The sequence below is a fragment of the Heptranchias perlo genome, chromosome 17, assembly GCF_035084215.1.
Source record: "Heptranchias perlo isolate sHepPer1 chromosome 17, sHepPer1.hap1, whole genome shotgun sequence".
Taxonomy (NCBI): Eukaryota; Metazoa; Chordata; class Chondrichthyes; order Hexanchiformes; family Hexanchidae; genus Heptranchias; species Heptranchias perlo.
Window position 1 is genome coordinate 10,163,613 of NC_090341.1, and position 18,029 is coordinate 10,181,641.

At 41.2% G+C, this 18,029-nt stretch overlaps 1 protein-coding gene across 1 annotated transcript in view; it reads left to right on the forward strand.

Moving 5' to 3' along the window:
• The window catches only part of wdr82 (WD repeat domain 82), a 36,728-nt gene that overhangs the window by 1,002 nt on the left and 17,697 nt on the right, over positions 1–18,029 (forward strand). Inside the window, exons 2-6 of the mRNA XM_067998467.1 lie at positions 2,420–2,517; positions 6,957–7,023; positions 11,510–11,609; positions 14,961–15,077; positions 15,999–16,154. Of these exons, the coding sequence (XP_067854568.1) occupies positions 2,420–2,517; positions 6,957–7,023; positions 11,510–11,609; positions 14,961–15,077; positions 15,999–16,154 (538 nt within the window). The remainder of the gene's footprint in view (positions 1–2,419; positions 2,518–6,956; positions 7,024–11,509; positions 11,610–14,960; positions 15,078–15,998; positions 16,155–18,029) is intronic.

The window sequence follows — 18,029 nt, forward strand, 5'->3', positions numbered from 1 at the left end:
CATCTTGTCTTATATAGCCTAGAAAAACATCCTAAGACGCCCCACCGAAACGTAATCAGTCAAAAATCCACGTTGAGCCGAAGAAGGAGCTATTAAGGGAGATAACTGAAACTGTGGTCAGAGGGCTGCGGTTTGAAGGAGGAGGGAGAGATTTATGGAGGGAATTTCAGAGCTTAGAGTGAGATGACTGAAGACACGGCCACCAGAAGAGAGTGGGGGATGCAGGCCAGAATGGGAGAATGCTACAGAGAGAAGGGGCAAGGCCACGAAGAAATTTAGGGTTTAAGTACATCTAGGTTTGTACAACTCTCACTTTAAAAAAAACCTAGGTCTTATAAAGATCTCCTTTAAAGAGAATTTCATTTTTTTTCCTTGACACTGCATTGAGTTCTTGCTGTGGTACAGATCTATGGTCATTATTCATGTGTAAATCTTGGCTGGTAAGCTATTCCACTATTGTGGGGGGCATCACAATTGAGCCTGATTTTGTCCTTGCCCAAGCATGCAGATTTCCAGTAGGAGTTGCTGAGAAGAGGTGGGATGGAATGTGTAAAATCAGCTAATCCTGCAAAAAGGATATGTAGCCCCCATATTAGGTTAGGTGCCTCAATTCACAGAATTAATGTCACACTGACAGAGTGGACATATGAATGTTAGCAAGAAATCTGAGCTTGATTTTAAAATAGCAAATTGTTTGCTATTCCCCCCCCCCAAACTAAGGAAGTGGGCTTCAGACCTGCTTCTGCATCCCTCAGTCATGCTGTGTAATTGGTCAAAAGGCAGTGAGTGTGGTATAGGGGTGATGGGTTCTGCAAATTTTTAATGTCTTTTTCACTGTGTGGTTTGCTATCTCCATCACTGCAACTAAGATTGGCCATTGAAAGGGTAAGCCAGTAAGTCAGCAGATGTCACTATAGCAGCTATGGGTAGAGCCTCTTAGTTGACTTCGTTTATTTACTTGTTGGGGCGAGATGATACTTGACTGCTGCGGCTGGATTTAATGGAGGACAACACTATGGCAGTAGTTAAATTGGTGGCAAATGCTAATTTATATTTGGAACTTGTGAACAGTGCTATAATTGATTAAATACCACGGAGAGAGATCTGTTTTGCTTTTTCTGATATTTGGGCATGGCTGTATAAGGGAGGTCATAGAACTAGACTACAGCAACAGACCAGTGAAAGTAAGGTATGTGATACCTGTTAGATGGACCATTGAATGCACTCCATTGCACCTGCACGCAAGTCTAATAAATACCTGGACAAACAAATGTGTGCATTAAAATTCAATTGAGTATCTTTTATAAAACTTTGTGAGTGTTTACATTAATACTTACAAGACTGTCAAATTTCCTTCCTCATTAACTGTCTCCCCTCCCCCCTTTTTAATTGATAATTTGTTATTCAATTGTTATTCAATTGTTTTCATATCTTCACACTCTTGTGTGAAGTAGTGGAAGGATTTGCAAGCTGATTAACAGTCTGACAGGTTGTGGCATGAATGCTCCTTCTGTGGCTGTAATCATCATTATACTAGTTGATAGGGTAGTTAGTCTTAGGGTAGTTAGTCTTGTGTGAGGATTTTACAGGCTCCCACAACCCATACAATGAGTGGGGGCTACACGCACCCACCAGACGCGAGTATCCCTGCTTAATGCCTCCCCAGAATTCAGAGCTAGAGCTGTGGTCTTCACTTGCTGGGACTGTCTGGAGCGGGGTTCAAATCCTGCACCTTCTGACTTCGGTGGATATGCTATCACCAAGCCAAAGGTTCACTCCCATTTTCTAGTAATGTGGAAAAGCTTTTCCCCTAATTTCAATTTTGAGAGAGTGACGCAGCGATGCTATAATGTGGGTGGAGGGGGGTTAGGCAGAAAGACAGATGGAAGAAATGTCAATGGAGAGAGACTCTGTTGGGTACCTAGTTGAAGGGGGAGAGACAGAAAGAGAAGAAAAATTTTAACTTGAGAAGAGTAGAGTGTCCCTTTTCAGATGGAGTGAGGGGAAAGACAATTTTGTATGGTTTGGTGGGGGTGGAAAGGGAGCACCTGCTTGTTTGGGAGCGCCACTGTTGAGGCAGGAATAGATGCAGGAAAGAGAAACCTTGTATGGGGTGGAGGGGTATCTCTGGCTTGCGGGAGCAGGAGGGGCAGTTGCTGTCTGATCTTAGTGGGCCTATATTATAAAACACTGCATCTTCTGATTCATTGTGATCAATGCCATGGAAGCTCCATCAGTATTTTTAGTTTTTATTGTGTAGATAGACCAGTGACTTGTCAAGCTTAATGGTTCAATTTGAGTCCTGACAAATGAGCAGTGGTTTAGAGAAAATTCTCACATTTGGTTACTGGCTTTTTTTTGGAATTTGTTTTTAAGCATGCGCTTAACACCATTAATGTAAATCTTTCTTATCTGTCAGACCAAAGAGGACACTGTACAGTAAGAAGTATGGGGTAGACCTGATCAGATACACACACGCAGCAAACACTGTGGTTTACAGCTCTAACAAAATCGATGGTAAGTTAGGTGCTGTCGTACAAATCTCTGGCTGTTTGGTTTCTGTTGCTTTGACCTTCTTGAGGACTGGACATTTTTTGCATCTTGCAAAATTAATTATCAAGGTATAAAGCTTTTATAGCAGATAAATCTAAACATAAAATCTGATTAACAGAATTAATATGTATTGAAATGCCATTATAATACATATATTTAAAATAACTTTAGTCTTATTTTTATTATGGTTTGGAAATGTCACTGGTCTAAAACATTTAAATAGTCTTGTTCTCGTTTTCATGTAATTTTGGTTACTACTTTTATAGGTGTTTTCTTGTCTAAGTTTTGTGCTGTAATGAAACTTATGCTTTAGTCAAGACTCTACCTAATGTAAGAAAACAATGTTATTCTGCATTTGCTTTTAAAGTCTGGTTTTGTTTCATCTATTGTAAGTTGATTCAGTCATTTTTGGACAAAAAAATGTATCTAAAATTGAGTTAAAAATATATATATAGCAATATGGGAATTGAAAATATGGATTAGCAGATATTTTGAATTAAGCAACTTTGAGTATACTGAAAATGGGAAAACTAGTAAGAATTACAGGGAGGGGTATTAATTAATTTTCATGCAAAGCATTTTTGTCTTAACTTTTTATTCTTCTCCCCGCTGTAAGGTGTTAACTGCTAACTGGATGAAGTTTGAAGGGTGCCGTTAATCCTTTGATACCTCACCCAAGTGGGCATTATTCATGCAAACCTTGACAGTGAATGTTAGCAAGTCATTTGACATGGTGGGGGGGGGGGGGGGGTCTAATCGCAGCTGATCCTGCCCTGATCAGGCTTAGCTTTTTGTTATCTTTTCTCTTTCCTCCCCCCTCAAATGTGGAAATGCTAGCTGATTTTATTTATTTTTCCGTTCCCCCCCCCACCCCACTTCAAGGGTACGGCAGCCAATTGTGCTTCCTCGGATGTCACACTGAGATTAGCTTCCTCAGCACAGACTGGGAATAGAATCGTACACTTGCAAAAGCTTCAGTTCAAAAGTTTGTTATAAGTTTTGAAACTGAGGTAGTTGAGAGCAGCGTCAGAATAATCTTCAGGAGCCTAAACAATTTAGAGATGCTACCTGGATACCCCTGAGGTGAATATGTGCTATTCTGCATCAATCATCAATGTTTTGGCGGGTGTAACCCACATGCTCTGCTCCCCCTTCGTGTACATTTCAAATGTTGCTATCAATACCCATTTTAAATATGAGGGAAAATTATGATGAATTTAAACATCTTTTTGTTTCCCTTATCTTGGTATCATGTATATTTTTGTTTAACTCAGTTCTAATGAAACTCTAGGTACTGCTTTGGATGAGTTACTGAGCCCAACCATGTGAGATGTGAAATTACTAATTGAAGTTGATGCACCATAGGTTATTGACAATTTAATGATGTTGATTCTCTTCCTCATGCTGTTCTGCACTGTAACTCTTCCAAGGAAAACGTGGTCTACAGGGAAGTACTTGCAGTGGAAAATACTTCCACCTTTGTGCACTTCAGTCACATTTGTTGTTTTAAAAAAAATTAGTTCACGGTATATAATTTTATATTAATGCCGCGTCATAGTATCTCGGTTGAGTGGAGATCCACCCATGCACTTAACTGGCATTAGCAACATACTCTGCCAGCTTAGCATCTGCATTGATCATTGGAATTTGTATCTTTGCTCTGAAGCATTAGATTAAATATTATATTTTTTGAATTGTTACTTTGAGTAATTTAGTTTCAATTGCCTGCATGTCTACCTTGCTAACTCAGGTAGGTAGTAATGTACAAATAGAGATCAAATAAAGGAAGCTGGAGTGCAGTCTTGCCCTCTAACAGCTCATGAATGATGAAGCCTTACCACACATTTTTTCAATGCTTGAAAATGTTGAATTAAATAACATACCCAGCAAAAGTATTCATGGGCCACTGAACATCCATGTAATATGACTGTTTTATTTCCAATTTATTGTTTTTGCCTAATCTGAAAACAGTTCATTCCAAATAAAGATACCTGCTCCAAGAATAATTGCTATTTAATGTAAATGTATAGCATTTTATTGGAAAGATTAAGAGTAGAATTTTATTTATTTGTGATTGCAATAAAAAGTTACTATGAGGAACACATACAAAATACGTGTCAAAATAAACAGTATTATCCTTTTGATCAGCTTTCCAGGTTTATTTATCTAGAATCAATTATTCAGATCCAGTCCAGTCTAATGAGAAGATATTCCCTCTGCTTGCTGTAAAAATCCTAAATAAATGTTAAATCTATAGCACAAATCTGCCTATACTTCAATACAAATTGATAACTTTGCTTAGAGAGGTACACTAATATAGCTGGTGTGAGAGATGCAAATGTTCCCCTGGTGTCATGAGTTACTTTTCAGAGGTCCTGGTTAAAGCATGTTTGGTAGGGGAGCTGTTATTTACATTTTTGCCCAGTATATATATTTGATCAAGCAATGCTTGATTGTTAAATTCAATGCAAATAGATTTGTCACATTGAGCAAAAATAATCAAGTTTTGTTTTAAAGAAAATTCTGTGGTTTCTTATTTTTAAAGTGCTATACTTTCGAGGTATAAATTATTTCGTGCCTCTGATCAAGAATTGGGACCTTCCCATTGTCAGAAGCTCACTGGGAAATGAGCACAAACCTGAGACCTACCCACTCTGAAGTATTATTTTGGAGGGCTACTAAAGTGCGTTGTGAAATTAGGATTTTTTTTTTAAGTGGTTGGTGGATTGCTGCTACAGGCCCAGCTAAAACAGCTTTGTGATCCATAGACATTATTGGCGTTAGCTTTTGAAAGCCAGTTGCAGGTGTTTTGTATTTGCAGTACTGTGATGGTATTCATGTCCTCGTCCCTGTGTGATCAGCCAGTGCCGCAGATGTCCATGCATTATTCTGCCTGTGCCCGTGCAGAGGTAGTTGTTTGTACAGTTTGAGGGTTTGTGACACCACCCGGTTGATGGAGATAACTGTACAAGCCACTGCCTTGCCTGGGGCAGAGACCAACATCACCCAGAAGACACCGGGAGCCAGTGCTTGGATGCACCCACTACGTTCAGAAGATTAAAGAAGCCACTCTGACAAAGTTGTACAAAGAGTATTTTTGGTCAGGAACCTGTTTATTTCAAGTTATAAATAAAATGTTATGTTACAAAAAATTTGTATTTTACTGCTCGTTAAATCACACAGGGCTGGTAATCCTTTATTAAGTTATGATTCGTTTCAGAGCTTGCAACTTGTGATGGGGCTTTATTTTCTGCAAAAACCTGTTTCCAATAGGAAGTTTAATTAACTGAGATCAAAAATGAGCCGCCTTGTAAATGCTGGTGGCCAAACATAACTTGGTTCCTCAAAACATAGTATCTCAATTTGGGAGGTCAGCAGACGCATCTAGTAATTCTTAAAGACAGGTGCCTGATAGCACAGGAGGAGGCCATTGGGCCTGTGCCGACTCTTTGAAAGAGCTATCCAATTAGTCCCATTCCCCTAGCTCTTTCACCATAATCCTGTAAATTTTTTCCCTTCAAGTATTTATCCAATTCCCTTTTGAAAGTTACTATTGAATCTGATTCTACCACCCTTTGAAGCAGTGCGTTCCAGATCATCATAACTCGCTGCATTTAAAAAAAAATGTTTCCTCATGTTGCCTCTGGCTCTTTTGCCAATCACCTTAAATCTGTGTCCTCTGGTCTGCCACTGGAAACAGTTCCTCCTTATTTACTCTGTCAAAATCGTTCATGATTTTGAACACCTCTCAAATCTCCCCTTAACCTTCTCTGCTCTAAGGAGAAGGGTGTTGCCAGATTAGGCCAACTGTTCAACACAGGCCAGATTATGTCCTGTAAATAACCTCCACATAGCCCAGCATAATCTATAACACCACTTCTAAATTAGATGCTATCTTCAGGACCCAACAACATTGTAAACTCCGAGGCAGACAGCCTTGACCCTAAATCCATATCTACACTCCGTGACCGACACTGCACAGACATAGCCTGCACCCTGTGTATCGTGTTCAAGATCACAGCCGAAGCCATAAGGAGGTCTGGGAATGAGACCTGGGATGCTGGCTAATGGAGGAAGAATGGCAAGGGTGATGGAATCACATCTTCATAACCACCACTCACAGCAAAATGTGCGAAGGCCAATTGAGTTCATACATAGCCCTACCCCACATAATCCCCAGCTCTGCTGGATGACTCACATACAAAAGGATAAACCTTGGAGAAACCTGCGTTCTACCATTCCATGATGCAGTGCATCAAAGGAGCAAGGGACTGCAAATGCTGTGCTCCCTTCTGAATTTAAAAAGTTAGTAAATTTCCTACTGAAATATAAAGGTGATCAAAATGTGTGAGCTTTGTTTTTTTACTCTTTGAATTACATACAACCTATCTGTTTCATTTTAGATACTATCCGGTACTTGTCACTTCACGACAACAAGTACATTAGATACTTCCATGGTCACAGTAAGAGGTAAGTGAAATATTTGTGTTAGTCAGCTCTGTTTAAATTCAAGGCTTTCCGATTGGCTACACTTTAGGAGTGATCCAATCAAAGATATGTTGGGCTATTACTGTGTGCATAATATAATAAGGAAATTAAATCCCCATTCAGAGCTCTGGCTGCCCTTGTAGTTTTTCACAAACAAGAATAATAAGTGAAAGATGTCGTTTTTTTTGTGTCCCTTAAAGGTAGCTAGTTATGATGAGTGTTTTCAAATGTGCTGATAGCCTGTAGATTGCCCATTCTTTGTGAGTCTGGACACACTGACTGTAGAGACATCTTCGCTAAGTTGGCTGCTATCCTCATTTGACGTCCGTACACATGCACTTTCCATCAGTGGTTACTGGATAACAATCTGGAGCAGATACACAAGCCAATTTTCTTCTTTCTCTAGCCACTGTATGGCAGTTGCTGGGATATGAACATACATATTAAGAGCAGGAGTAGGCCATTCGGCCCCTCGAGCCTGCTCTGCCATTTGATAAGATCATGGCTGATCTGATTGTGACCTCAACCCTACTTTCCTGTCTACCAACTAATAACCTTTGACTGCCTTGTTAATCAGGAATCTATCTAACTCATCCTCAAATATTCAATGACCCTGCCTCCACTGCTCTCTGGGGAAGGGAGTTCCACAGACTCGTGACCTCTGAGAAAAAATTTCTCATCTCCGTCTTAAATGGGAGACACTAAACTGTGACCCCTAATTCTAGTCTCTCCCACAAGGGGACACATCCTCTCAGCATCTACCCCTTCCAGTCCCCTCAGGACATTATATGTTTCAATAAGACCACCTCTCATTCTTCTAAACTCCAATGTGTACAGGCCCAACTTGTCCAACCTTTCCTCAACTTCGGAGGGAAGCAGCTACTAGATAGTTCGATTAGTCTTTTGCCCCTACACCCAGGTCGGGTGACCGATTTCCACATCAGGATCGCTACGGACCTCCACCAGAGTTCCTTCTGGCTTCGCCCTGCCCAGGCATGTGACCCGAAAGATGGTGAACTATCACACATGTTCGTGCTCCACCTCCCCTCCCTCATCCTAGGAATCAGTCGAGTGAACCTTCTCTGAACCGCCTCCAAAGCAATTATGTCCTTTCTTAAATAAGGAGACCAAAACTGCACACAATAGTCTAGATGAGGTCTTACCAACCTAGAACCATTCTCTTTGAACATCCCCATCCTTAATGATGGCAGAGTCCAGCAAGTGAGTGCAAAAGACAAGGCTGAAGCGTTTGCAACCATCTTCAGCCAGAAGTGCTGAGTGGGTGATCCATCTCGGCCTCCTCCCAATATCCCCACCATCACAGAAGCCAGTCTTCAGCCAATTCGATTCACTCCACGTGATATCAAGAAACGGCGGAGTGCACTGGATACAACATAAGCTATGGGCCCTGACAACATCCCGGCTGTAGTGCTGAAGACTTGTGCTTCAGAACTAGCCGTGCCTCTAGCCAAACTGTTCCAGTACAGCTACAACACTGGCATCTACCCGACAATGTGGAAAATTGCCCAGGTATTTCCTGTCCACAAAAAGCAGGACAAACCCAATCCGGCCAATTACCGCCCCATCAGTCTACTGTCAGTCATCAGCAAAGTGATGGAAGATGTCGTCGACAATGCTATCAAGTGGTACTTACTCACTCACTATCAAGTGGCACCTGCTCACCGACGCTAAGTTTGGATTCCGCCAGGACCACTCTGCTTCAGACGTCATTACAGCCTTGGTCCAAACATGGACAAAAGAGCTGAAGTCCAGAGGTGAGGTGAGAGTGACTGCCTTTGACATCAAGGCAGCATTTGACCGAGTGGCATCAAGGAGCCCTAGTAAAATTGAAGTCAGGGGGAAAACTCTCCAGTGGCTGGAGTCATCCTAGCACAAAGGAAGATGGTAGTGGTTGTTGGAGGCCAACCATCTCAGCCCCAGGACATTGCTGCAGGTGTCCCTCAGGGCAGTGTCCTTGGCCCAACCATCTTTAGCTGCTTCATCAATGACCTTCCCTCCATCTTAAGGTCAGAAATGGGGATGTTTGCTGATGATTGCACTGTGTTCAGTTCCATTCGCAACCCCTCAAATAATGAAGCAGTCCGTGCCCGCATGCAGCAAGACCTGGACAACATCCAGGCATGGACTGATAAGTGGCAAGATACATTCGTGCCAGGCAATGACCATCTCCAACAAGAGAGTGTCTAACCACCTCCCCATGGTATTCAACGACATTACCATCGCCAAATCCCACCATCAACATCCTGGGGGTCACCATTGACCAGAAACTTAACTGGACCAGCCACGTAAATACTGTGGCTACAAGAGCAGGTTAGAGGCTGTGTATTCTGCAGCGAGTGACTCACCTGACTCCCCAAAGCCTTTCCACCATCTACAAGGCACAAGTCAGGAGTGTGATGGAATACTCTCCACTTGCCTGGATGAGTGCAGTTCCAACAACACTCAAGAAGCTCGACACCATCCAGGACAAAGCAGCCCGCTTGATTGGTACCCCATCCACCATCCTAAACATTCACCACCGGCGCACCGTGGCTGCATTGTGTACTGGATGCACTGCAGCAATTTGCCGCAGCTTCTTCGACAGCCCCCCCCGAGCCCGCAACCTCTACCACCTGGAAGGACAAGGGCAGTAGGCACATGGGAACAACGCCACCTGCACGTTCTCCTCCAAGTCTCTCACCGTTCTGACTTGGAAATATATTGCCGTTCCTTCATCGTCGCTGGGTCAAAATCCTGGAACTCCCCACTAACCAGCACTGTGGGAGAACCTTCACCGCACGGACTGCAGCGGCTCAAGAAGGTGCCTCACCACCACCTTCTCAAGGGAAATTAGGGATGGACAATAAATGCTGGCCTCGCCAGCGACACCCACATCCCATGAACGAATAAAAAAAAATACCCTGTACAACTGCAGCAAAATATCTCTACTTTTATATTCCATTCCCTTTGCAATAAATGACAACATTCCCTTTGCCTTCCTAGTTACTTGTACCTGCATATTAAGTGTTTGTGATTCATGTACTAGGACACCCAGATACCTCTATACCTCAGAGTTCTGTATATTCTCTCCATTTAAATAATATACTGCTTTTCTATTCCTCCTGCCAAAGTGGACAAGTTCACATTTTCCCACATTATACTCCATCTGCCAAATTTTTGCCCACTCACTTAACCTATCTATATCCATTTGCAGACTCCTTATGACCTCTTCACAACTTACTTTCCTACCTACCTTTGTGTCATCAGCAAATTTAGCCACCATACATTCGGTCCCTTCATTTCCAAGTCATTGATATAGATTGTAAATAGTTGTGGCCCAAGCACCGACCCCTGTGGCACTCCACTCGTTACATCTTGCCAGCCTGAAAATGACCCATTTATGCCTACTCTCTGTTTCCTGTTAGCTAACCAATCCTTTATCCATACTAATATGTTACCCTTTACACCATGAGCTCTTATTTTGTGTAGTAACCTTTGATGTGGCACCTTGTCAAAAGCCTTCTGGAAATCCAAGTACACCACATCCACAGGATCCCCTTTATCCACGTTGCTTGTTACTTCTTCAAAGAACTCTAATAAATTAGTCAAACGTGATTTCCCTTTCACAAAGCCGTGTTGACAATGCCTGATTGCATTGAGATTTTCTAAGAGCCCTGCTATAGCCTCCTTAATAATAGATTCTAGCATTTTCCCTATGACAGATGTTAAGACAACTGGCCTGTAGTTTCCTGCTTTCTGTCTCCCTCCTTTCTTGAATAGAGGAGTTACATTCGCTATTTTCCAATCTGATGGAACCCTTCCAGAATCTAGGGAATTTTGGAAAATTAATACCAATGCATCTACTATCTGCAGCCACTTCTTTTAAGGGATGGCTCCCATTCCTTTGCATACAACAGCTTGCATTTTATATAATACCATTCATTTAGCAAAACATACCATGGCGCTTTACAGGTGGGCATCAAACCCAAGTAGAAGAGGCGACTGAAAGTGCACTCAGATGGGTCACTATGTATGGTTGAATAGCTTGCGAGATGCTGACTGTCTAGTGGAACATATACGGGCTGGCCATTTAGGAGAATTATTCAAGGTTTGGCACCAAGACCAATTGAACTATACTCCAGTGCAAATCTCATCTTCAGGACAGGAGAAAAAATAAGTAAACCCCCAACAAAGTAAAATCATTTCCAGGCAGTTTTTCTGTGCTGCATGAGAAAACATTTAAGTTGTTTTTTAAATTATAAAGCTATCTGCTACAGTATACAGTTATCAGCTTGCTGCAAAGTAATGCTATTTTTTCCAAGTGTCAACTGCTCCAGCTTCCTATAGAAAGCCAATACTTTAAGATATATTTTGCAGTTAAGCAGACTCTGTTACATTGCGCTGTATTGAGATGTGAAAATTGTCCTGCAGCTCCTAATGTTACGCTTGGTTTTTTTGCATGCTTTAGAGTTGTAGCATTATGTATGTCTCCTGTGGATGACACCTTCATGTCCAGTTCCTTGGATAAAACCATCAGACTGTGGGACCTCAGATCACCCAATTGCCAGGTATGTTATGCTTGTCCCCTATCTAAATAACACGAGCAGCTGTTTCAGGGAAAAAGTACCGAATAGGAATCAATATTGTCAGCTTGGCTCAGAGTCAGAGGTAATTGGTTCAAGCCGTACTCCAGGATTTGAGCACATAATCTAGGCTGACATTTCAATGCAGTATTGTCTTTTAGATGATGCGTTTAAACCTGGCCCCATCTGCCTGTTCATGTAGATGTAAAAGATTCCACAGCATTATTTGAAGAAGAGCATGGAGTTCTCTTCGTGTCTTGGCCAATATGCATTGCTCAAGCAACACCGTCAAAACAAATTACTTGGTTACTTATCTCATTTGCTTTTGTGGGACTGAATTGGCTGCCACATTTGCCTATAAAACGACAATATTACACTTCAAAAGTAATTCATTGGCTGTGAAACTCTGGGATTTCCTAAGATTGTGGGAGAACACTTTATAAATGAAAGAATATATTATAAATGAAAGATTGTTCTTTCTGATGGTGATTTTCAAAATTAACACCAGTTTAAATATTTTAAATGTAAAATTGTTGAGCAGCATAAAAGTTTCAATTTTCTTTTAACCTCTTGGCATTGCAAGTGTATCAGTTTCACCTGGTTTGCAGATTCTGTGTTTTTAAAAGCTCTTTACTGTAACAGTTATTCATGAATAGAAGGTCACTATTATAAAGAAAAATAGTTTTGTCTGGCATTTTGAAAGTTGCCCAGCACACATGTCTGTGTGTATGCAAAATACACCATTTCTTGTGGTTTGTTACATTGGTGATCAGTGCTGTTTAGTGTTTCTGCAGCGTTAATTTGAAATCTTGGAGAGTTACTCAGTTATTTTGAGGGCAAGATTGTCTAGGTTCAGGAGCCAAGTGTGACCCCCCCCCCCCCCCCCAGGCCACATTTTGGACACTTCTGCCATAGAGCATTCTATTTATTGACCACACTTCCAAAAAAAATTACTTCATTGACTGTGAAGTGCTTTGGGATGTTCTGAGGTCGTGAAAGGCACTAAATGCCTGTTATTTCTTTATTTTACATTTTCTGCTTTTTTCATCAGAACTATTATGAACACTGAGAATTTCTTAATGAGTTAATTTTCATTTCTCTACAAAGACTTTTGGTTGCTAACTTGAAAATGCCCTTAAACAACAAGTTAAGTAAAAGAGAAACTGGGGGACTGGACAAGTACTGTCACTTTCTGCATTCAATTTTACCAGTGTTCATTTAGGTTATTTTAATTTTGCGATGAAGGGCGTATTGCCCTCAAAGGACTTGCTGTGGTGACTTTAGGCAAGTGGATGCCTCAAACATGGCTATTACTTAGACGTACTGTCACTAACACAATCAAAATGTACAACTGGTCAATCACAGCACCTGAAAGAAGAAAGGTTAAGGTTTCAGATGGGAATCATTTTGGTAAAGGATCCCACATGATATGTTACCTAACTGTTACTCATATGCACTGATCTGTGTGTGCATTTCTAGTATTTTCTGCTTTTTATTTCTGCATTCAAAGTTTTATTTTTAAACAGTGCTGATTAGAAATCCCCACCCCAGTCAAGTGTGGAAACCGATCATGCAACAATACCAATGCAAGATTAATGGATAAGGTCCATTGTAATCACCATTCATTACAATATTGGAATGATGTGCCCTCTTACAACACAGTAAATGAGATGATTTCCAGGCATAGCAGAAAAGCCCTTCGATAACATTTTTAAAGGTTTGAAAAAAAATAAAAGACCTCTGTGGATTAAGTACTCAATATTGAATACGACCTCTAGAGTCTCTCACTCCTTAATCGCGATTAACAGAAAGGAGGTTTGTCACAATAGGGGAAGAAGAAACAGACAAGTTGGATTATAATACTTTTTATTCAACCAGAACACTCACCATGGCATTATCTTCAGTTAAAACACTACATCGTGTTGGAACATTGTTCCTTTCATCTTCAATAAAGACACCTGCATTGGGAGATCAAAGGAACTATTTGGACCCACACAATAATAGTGATGTATTTTTAGTATAATCACAGCTTTTAGTGTTAAACATAAAAGAGAAACTCCTTTAATGCAGCAAAGCTTTTTTTAAAAAAAAAAGCCAAAGCACCATGCCACCACAGATACACTAAATGTTTTGAATACAAACATACAAAAATGACAGGCAGAAAAAGACAATCTGATCCATTAAGCCTGCCCATACAGGGGCCTGAAGCTTCATGATTAGACAACCCCTACTCATTAGCAGTCATGTAATCTCCTTGGACCTAGCAACCAGTGCCACAGTATGGGGTTTCTTCGTGTGGGTACCTACGATTTGAATGCATATTAGAGTACATTCCCTGTGACCTTAAAGGAACAGTTCAGGTCATGCATAGCCCCACCTTGGCAGTAGGGAAGTTTCCTCAAGACAGTTCCTTTACATCTAGTAGGATAGGATTATCAATTCTTGAGCACAACCTTTGTTACTGCATAATGCCTTGTTAATCAGATGGTATAATACTTCTAACATTGTAAAACAGAAATCTCCGAACGTGAGCAATGCCAATAGAAGATCCTCTGGTGGTATGAGAATTTCACATGCATGCCATAGTAGCCTACTGAAACTGTCACAGCACTGATGGTCTCCCTTTTGGCTTTGTTCTGAAAATTATTATGGGAAGGAATGAGTGGGGAATTCTGACTTGCAGCCATTTGCACGCAATGGGGGTAAAAAGTTCTTTTCACCTAATGTTAACTTCACAGAGCTGTGCTTGTTATTTTTAATTTTAGTCATTGTTGCCTATACACAGGGTGAAGGATGTGTAAGGACATGAATTTCTCCTTTTCTCCCCCTCTGCAAAATAATTCTTTGTAAGCATGAAAATTTACTTTTAATGAACAGGTTTCAGGCATTAGTTTTGAGAAACTATCATCAAATAAAAATCTGTCTTTCAAAATGTTTTGCCTGTGAAAGAAAATTTATTTATTTAAAATAAATTGTGCTGAATAGTATGGTTATGACTGTGCTCCTGCAGTTCTGCCACACAGTTAGCATGCTCAGCAGTGCTGCAGTGGGGAGGTAGCAAGCAGAGGATAGATGCTTTTCCAACCATTGCAAGAATTGCCTGAATCTTTTGTATCCACCTCCCAATGGCTGGTTTTAGAACAGAGATCTGGCAGCAGATCAGCTGGCACAACTGAAATACAGAGATTATAATAGAAAGGGGAAGATGTCAAAATAGTACTTTAAAGACTGTTTCACCTTTAATGGAGGGAAAAAAAGCACAGTAATCAGTCATAATTTTCCATTCTTAATCTTGTTACCTGCTGGTACTCATTTGCTTCCCTGTCATTTGCCCAGGGCTTAATGCATCTTCAGGGGAGGCCAACGTGTTCTTTTGATCCCGAGGGACTTATATTTGCAGCTGGCGTGAATTCTGAGATAATTAAACTTTATGACCTACGGTCATTTGACAAGGTAAAATCTCTTAACTATGTATCAGTTAACTTTGTTTTGAGTTCCAGCAATTCTTGTGGTGCATCACCTTCCATGAGTGTGAAGTTCAAATTTCAGTTCTTGGTGTATTTTGCACTGGTAGATAATACATTGTATGATACTCCTTGCAGTTAAGCAATGCAAGTTACCTCAATCCGTTCTTGTGACATACTTGGCAGTGATCTGGAAGCAAGCTGCTTACGTACGAATTGGTTGGGAAATGGTTTGTGAACTGGGAGAAGGTTTTGGGCAGGATCAGTGTTACAGAACGCCTATTAAGATGTCTGTGAGAAGTGTATGGCAGAACACTGCTTTGAAGGAATAAAATGTTTATTTGTTTTTGATTGAGTGTATGCCCAGCTAGCTTCCACTCTGGTTTCCCAGATAGCATGATGACTTTTTGCATGGGAAATCTTACTGGAGTCCTGTGATTTAAAAAAAAATTGAGGCACTTTTTTGTGCTCCATATGTCAATGCTGTAGAAGCTACATCCCTGCACCTCCCACAAAAGGTGACACCCTTTCAATCAAATTGGCTACACTATACTATCATTGCATCAGAGAAACTTAATTGTCAGCAGGCTGCTAGTGCACTAGGTTGATATACCAGTAGTTGTGGGATATGGGTTTACACCAGTGATTTCCTGGTTGCATTCAAGTTGTTTGGAGTAGGAAACATGCTGCTTCATAGATAGAAGAAAATTGAGCTGACTTACTCAGTCACTAATATGCATTTGCCTGTGGCAGAGCCTTGGAGTAAGTCGCCGTTGCTTGAGTTGATGGGGAGAGGGGAGTGGTGAATCAAGGAGTTATAAGTAAGATTAAGTAAATTGTGAAGTTTCTTATCCAGTAACATTTAAGACTAAACTAGAAAGTGAAAAGATTCTCCAACTTGTTTTGTTAGGGTCCTTTTGCCACATTTAAGATGCAATATGAGCGGACTTGTGAGTGGACAGGATTGAAATTCAGCAATGATGGAAAACTTATGCTAGTGTCCACCAACGGCGGCATGGTCCGACTCATCGATGCGTTTAAAGGAGCAGTACTGCAAACATTTGGGGTAGGTGGGATTCTTGTTATGAAGGTGAGAAATAAAGTATTGGAGGAGGAGGAGGAGAAAAGTGAGCAGATGGTGAAGCTCACTCTTGCTGTGTTTAAAGTTGTATTTATTTTTTTAATTAAGACATTGGCGCACTATGAAATGGGCAGCAATAGGCCTTTAGAACCAAAGAACTTCACAGCGAAGAGGGAGGCCCATTGTGTCTGTGCCACCAGTTTACTATAACAATCCCACTGCTCTTCTGTCCCCATATCTTCCTCCGCTTTAAATATTTATCCATGTTCCCTCAAGAGGTGCAGAAGTATCTGCTCCCAACAGTCCTGCATAAAGAAATTTCTCCTATTGATGACCACTTGTCACTGACTCTCCAAACAGAGGGTGAAAAGCGAGAGCCTATTTCCGATCAAAACCCTTCATAATTTAAAAAACTTCTATTAAATCTCCTCTTGGCCTCCTGTATTCCAGTTAAACACAATCCCAGTATCTCAAATCCTTTCCACCCCCGGCATCATCCTGTCAAATCTACACTGCATTCTTAACAGCGAGGAGCCCAAGTCACTGCACAGCAGTCTACTTACGCCTTACTGTTGTCTAATACAAATTTATCAGGGCCTCTTTGCTCATATACTCTACACCCCATTTTATAAAACCCAAAGTAATATTGGCCTTTTTTTATAGCTGCGCTCACACTTTTAGGGAATTATGTACTTTCTGCTCATCCACGCCAGTCAGCATTTTCCCTCAAGTGTATACTCTTATTCCTTGTTTTTCCCAAAACATATTACCTCACATCTCTCCACCTTAAATGGCATCTGCCACCTGTGCCCATGGCAGTACCCCGTCTGTCCCCTTGAAGTGTTTTACAGTCCTTGATCCCCCTACTTTTGTGTTCTAAGCGAATTTCAAAATCATGCTCTCCATGCCCAAGTCCAAAGTGTAATAACAACAACTTGCATTTATATAGCGCCTTTAACGTAGTAAAACGTCCCACTGCACTTCGCAGGAGCGTTATAGAATCATAGAAAGGTTACAGCGCAGATGGAGGCCCTTCGGCCCATTGAGTCCGTGCTGGCTGTATGCAAGAACAATCCAGCTAGTCCCACTCCCCCACCCTATCACCGTAGCCCTGCAAATTTTTTCCTTTCAAGTACTTATCCAGTTCCCTTTTCAAGGCCATGATTGAATCTGCCTTGACCACCCCATCGGGCAGTGCATTCCAGATCCTAACCATTCACTGTTTAAAAAGTTTTTCCTCATGTCACGTTTGGTTCTTTTGCCAATCACCTTAAATCTATGTCCTCTGGTTCTTGACCCTTCCGCCAATGGGAACAGTTTATCTACTCTGTCTAGACCCTTCATGATTTTGAATACCTCTATCAAATCTTCTCTCAACGTTCTCTGTTCCAAGGAGAACAACCCCAGCTTCTCCAGACTATCCACGTAACTAAAGTCCCTCATCCCTGGAATCCTTCTAGTAAATCTCTTTTGCATCCTTTCTAAGGCCTTCACATCTTTCCCAAGGTGTGTTGCCCAGAACTGGACACAATACTTCAGCTGTGGTCGAACCAGTGTTTTATAAAGGTTCATCATGACTTCCTTGCTTCTGTACTCTATGCCTCTGTTTATAAAGCCCAGGACCCAGTATGCTTTTTTAACCGCTTTCTTAACCTGTCCTGCCACCTTCAACGATTTGTGTACGTGTATCCCCAGAGCTCTCTGTTCCGGTACCCCTTTTAGAATTGTACCCTTTAGTTTATATGGCCTCTCCTCATTCTTCCTACCGAAATGTATCACTACACATTTTTCTGTTAAATTTCATCTGCCACATGTCTGCCCATGCCACCAGCCTGTCTGTATCCTCTTGAAGTCTATCAC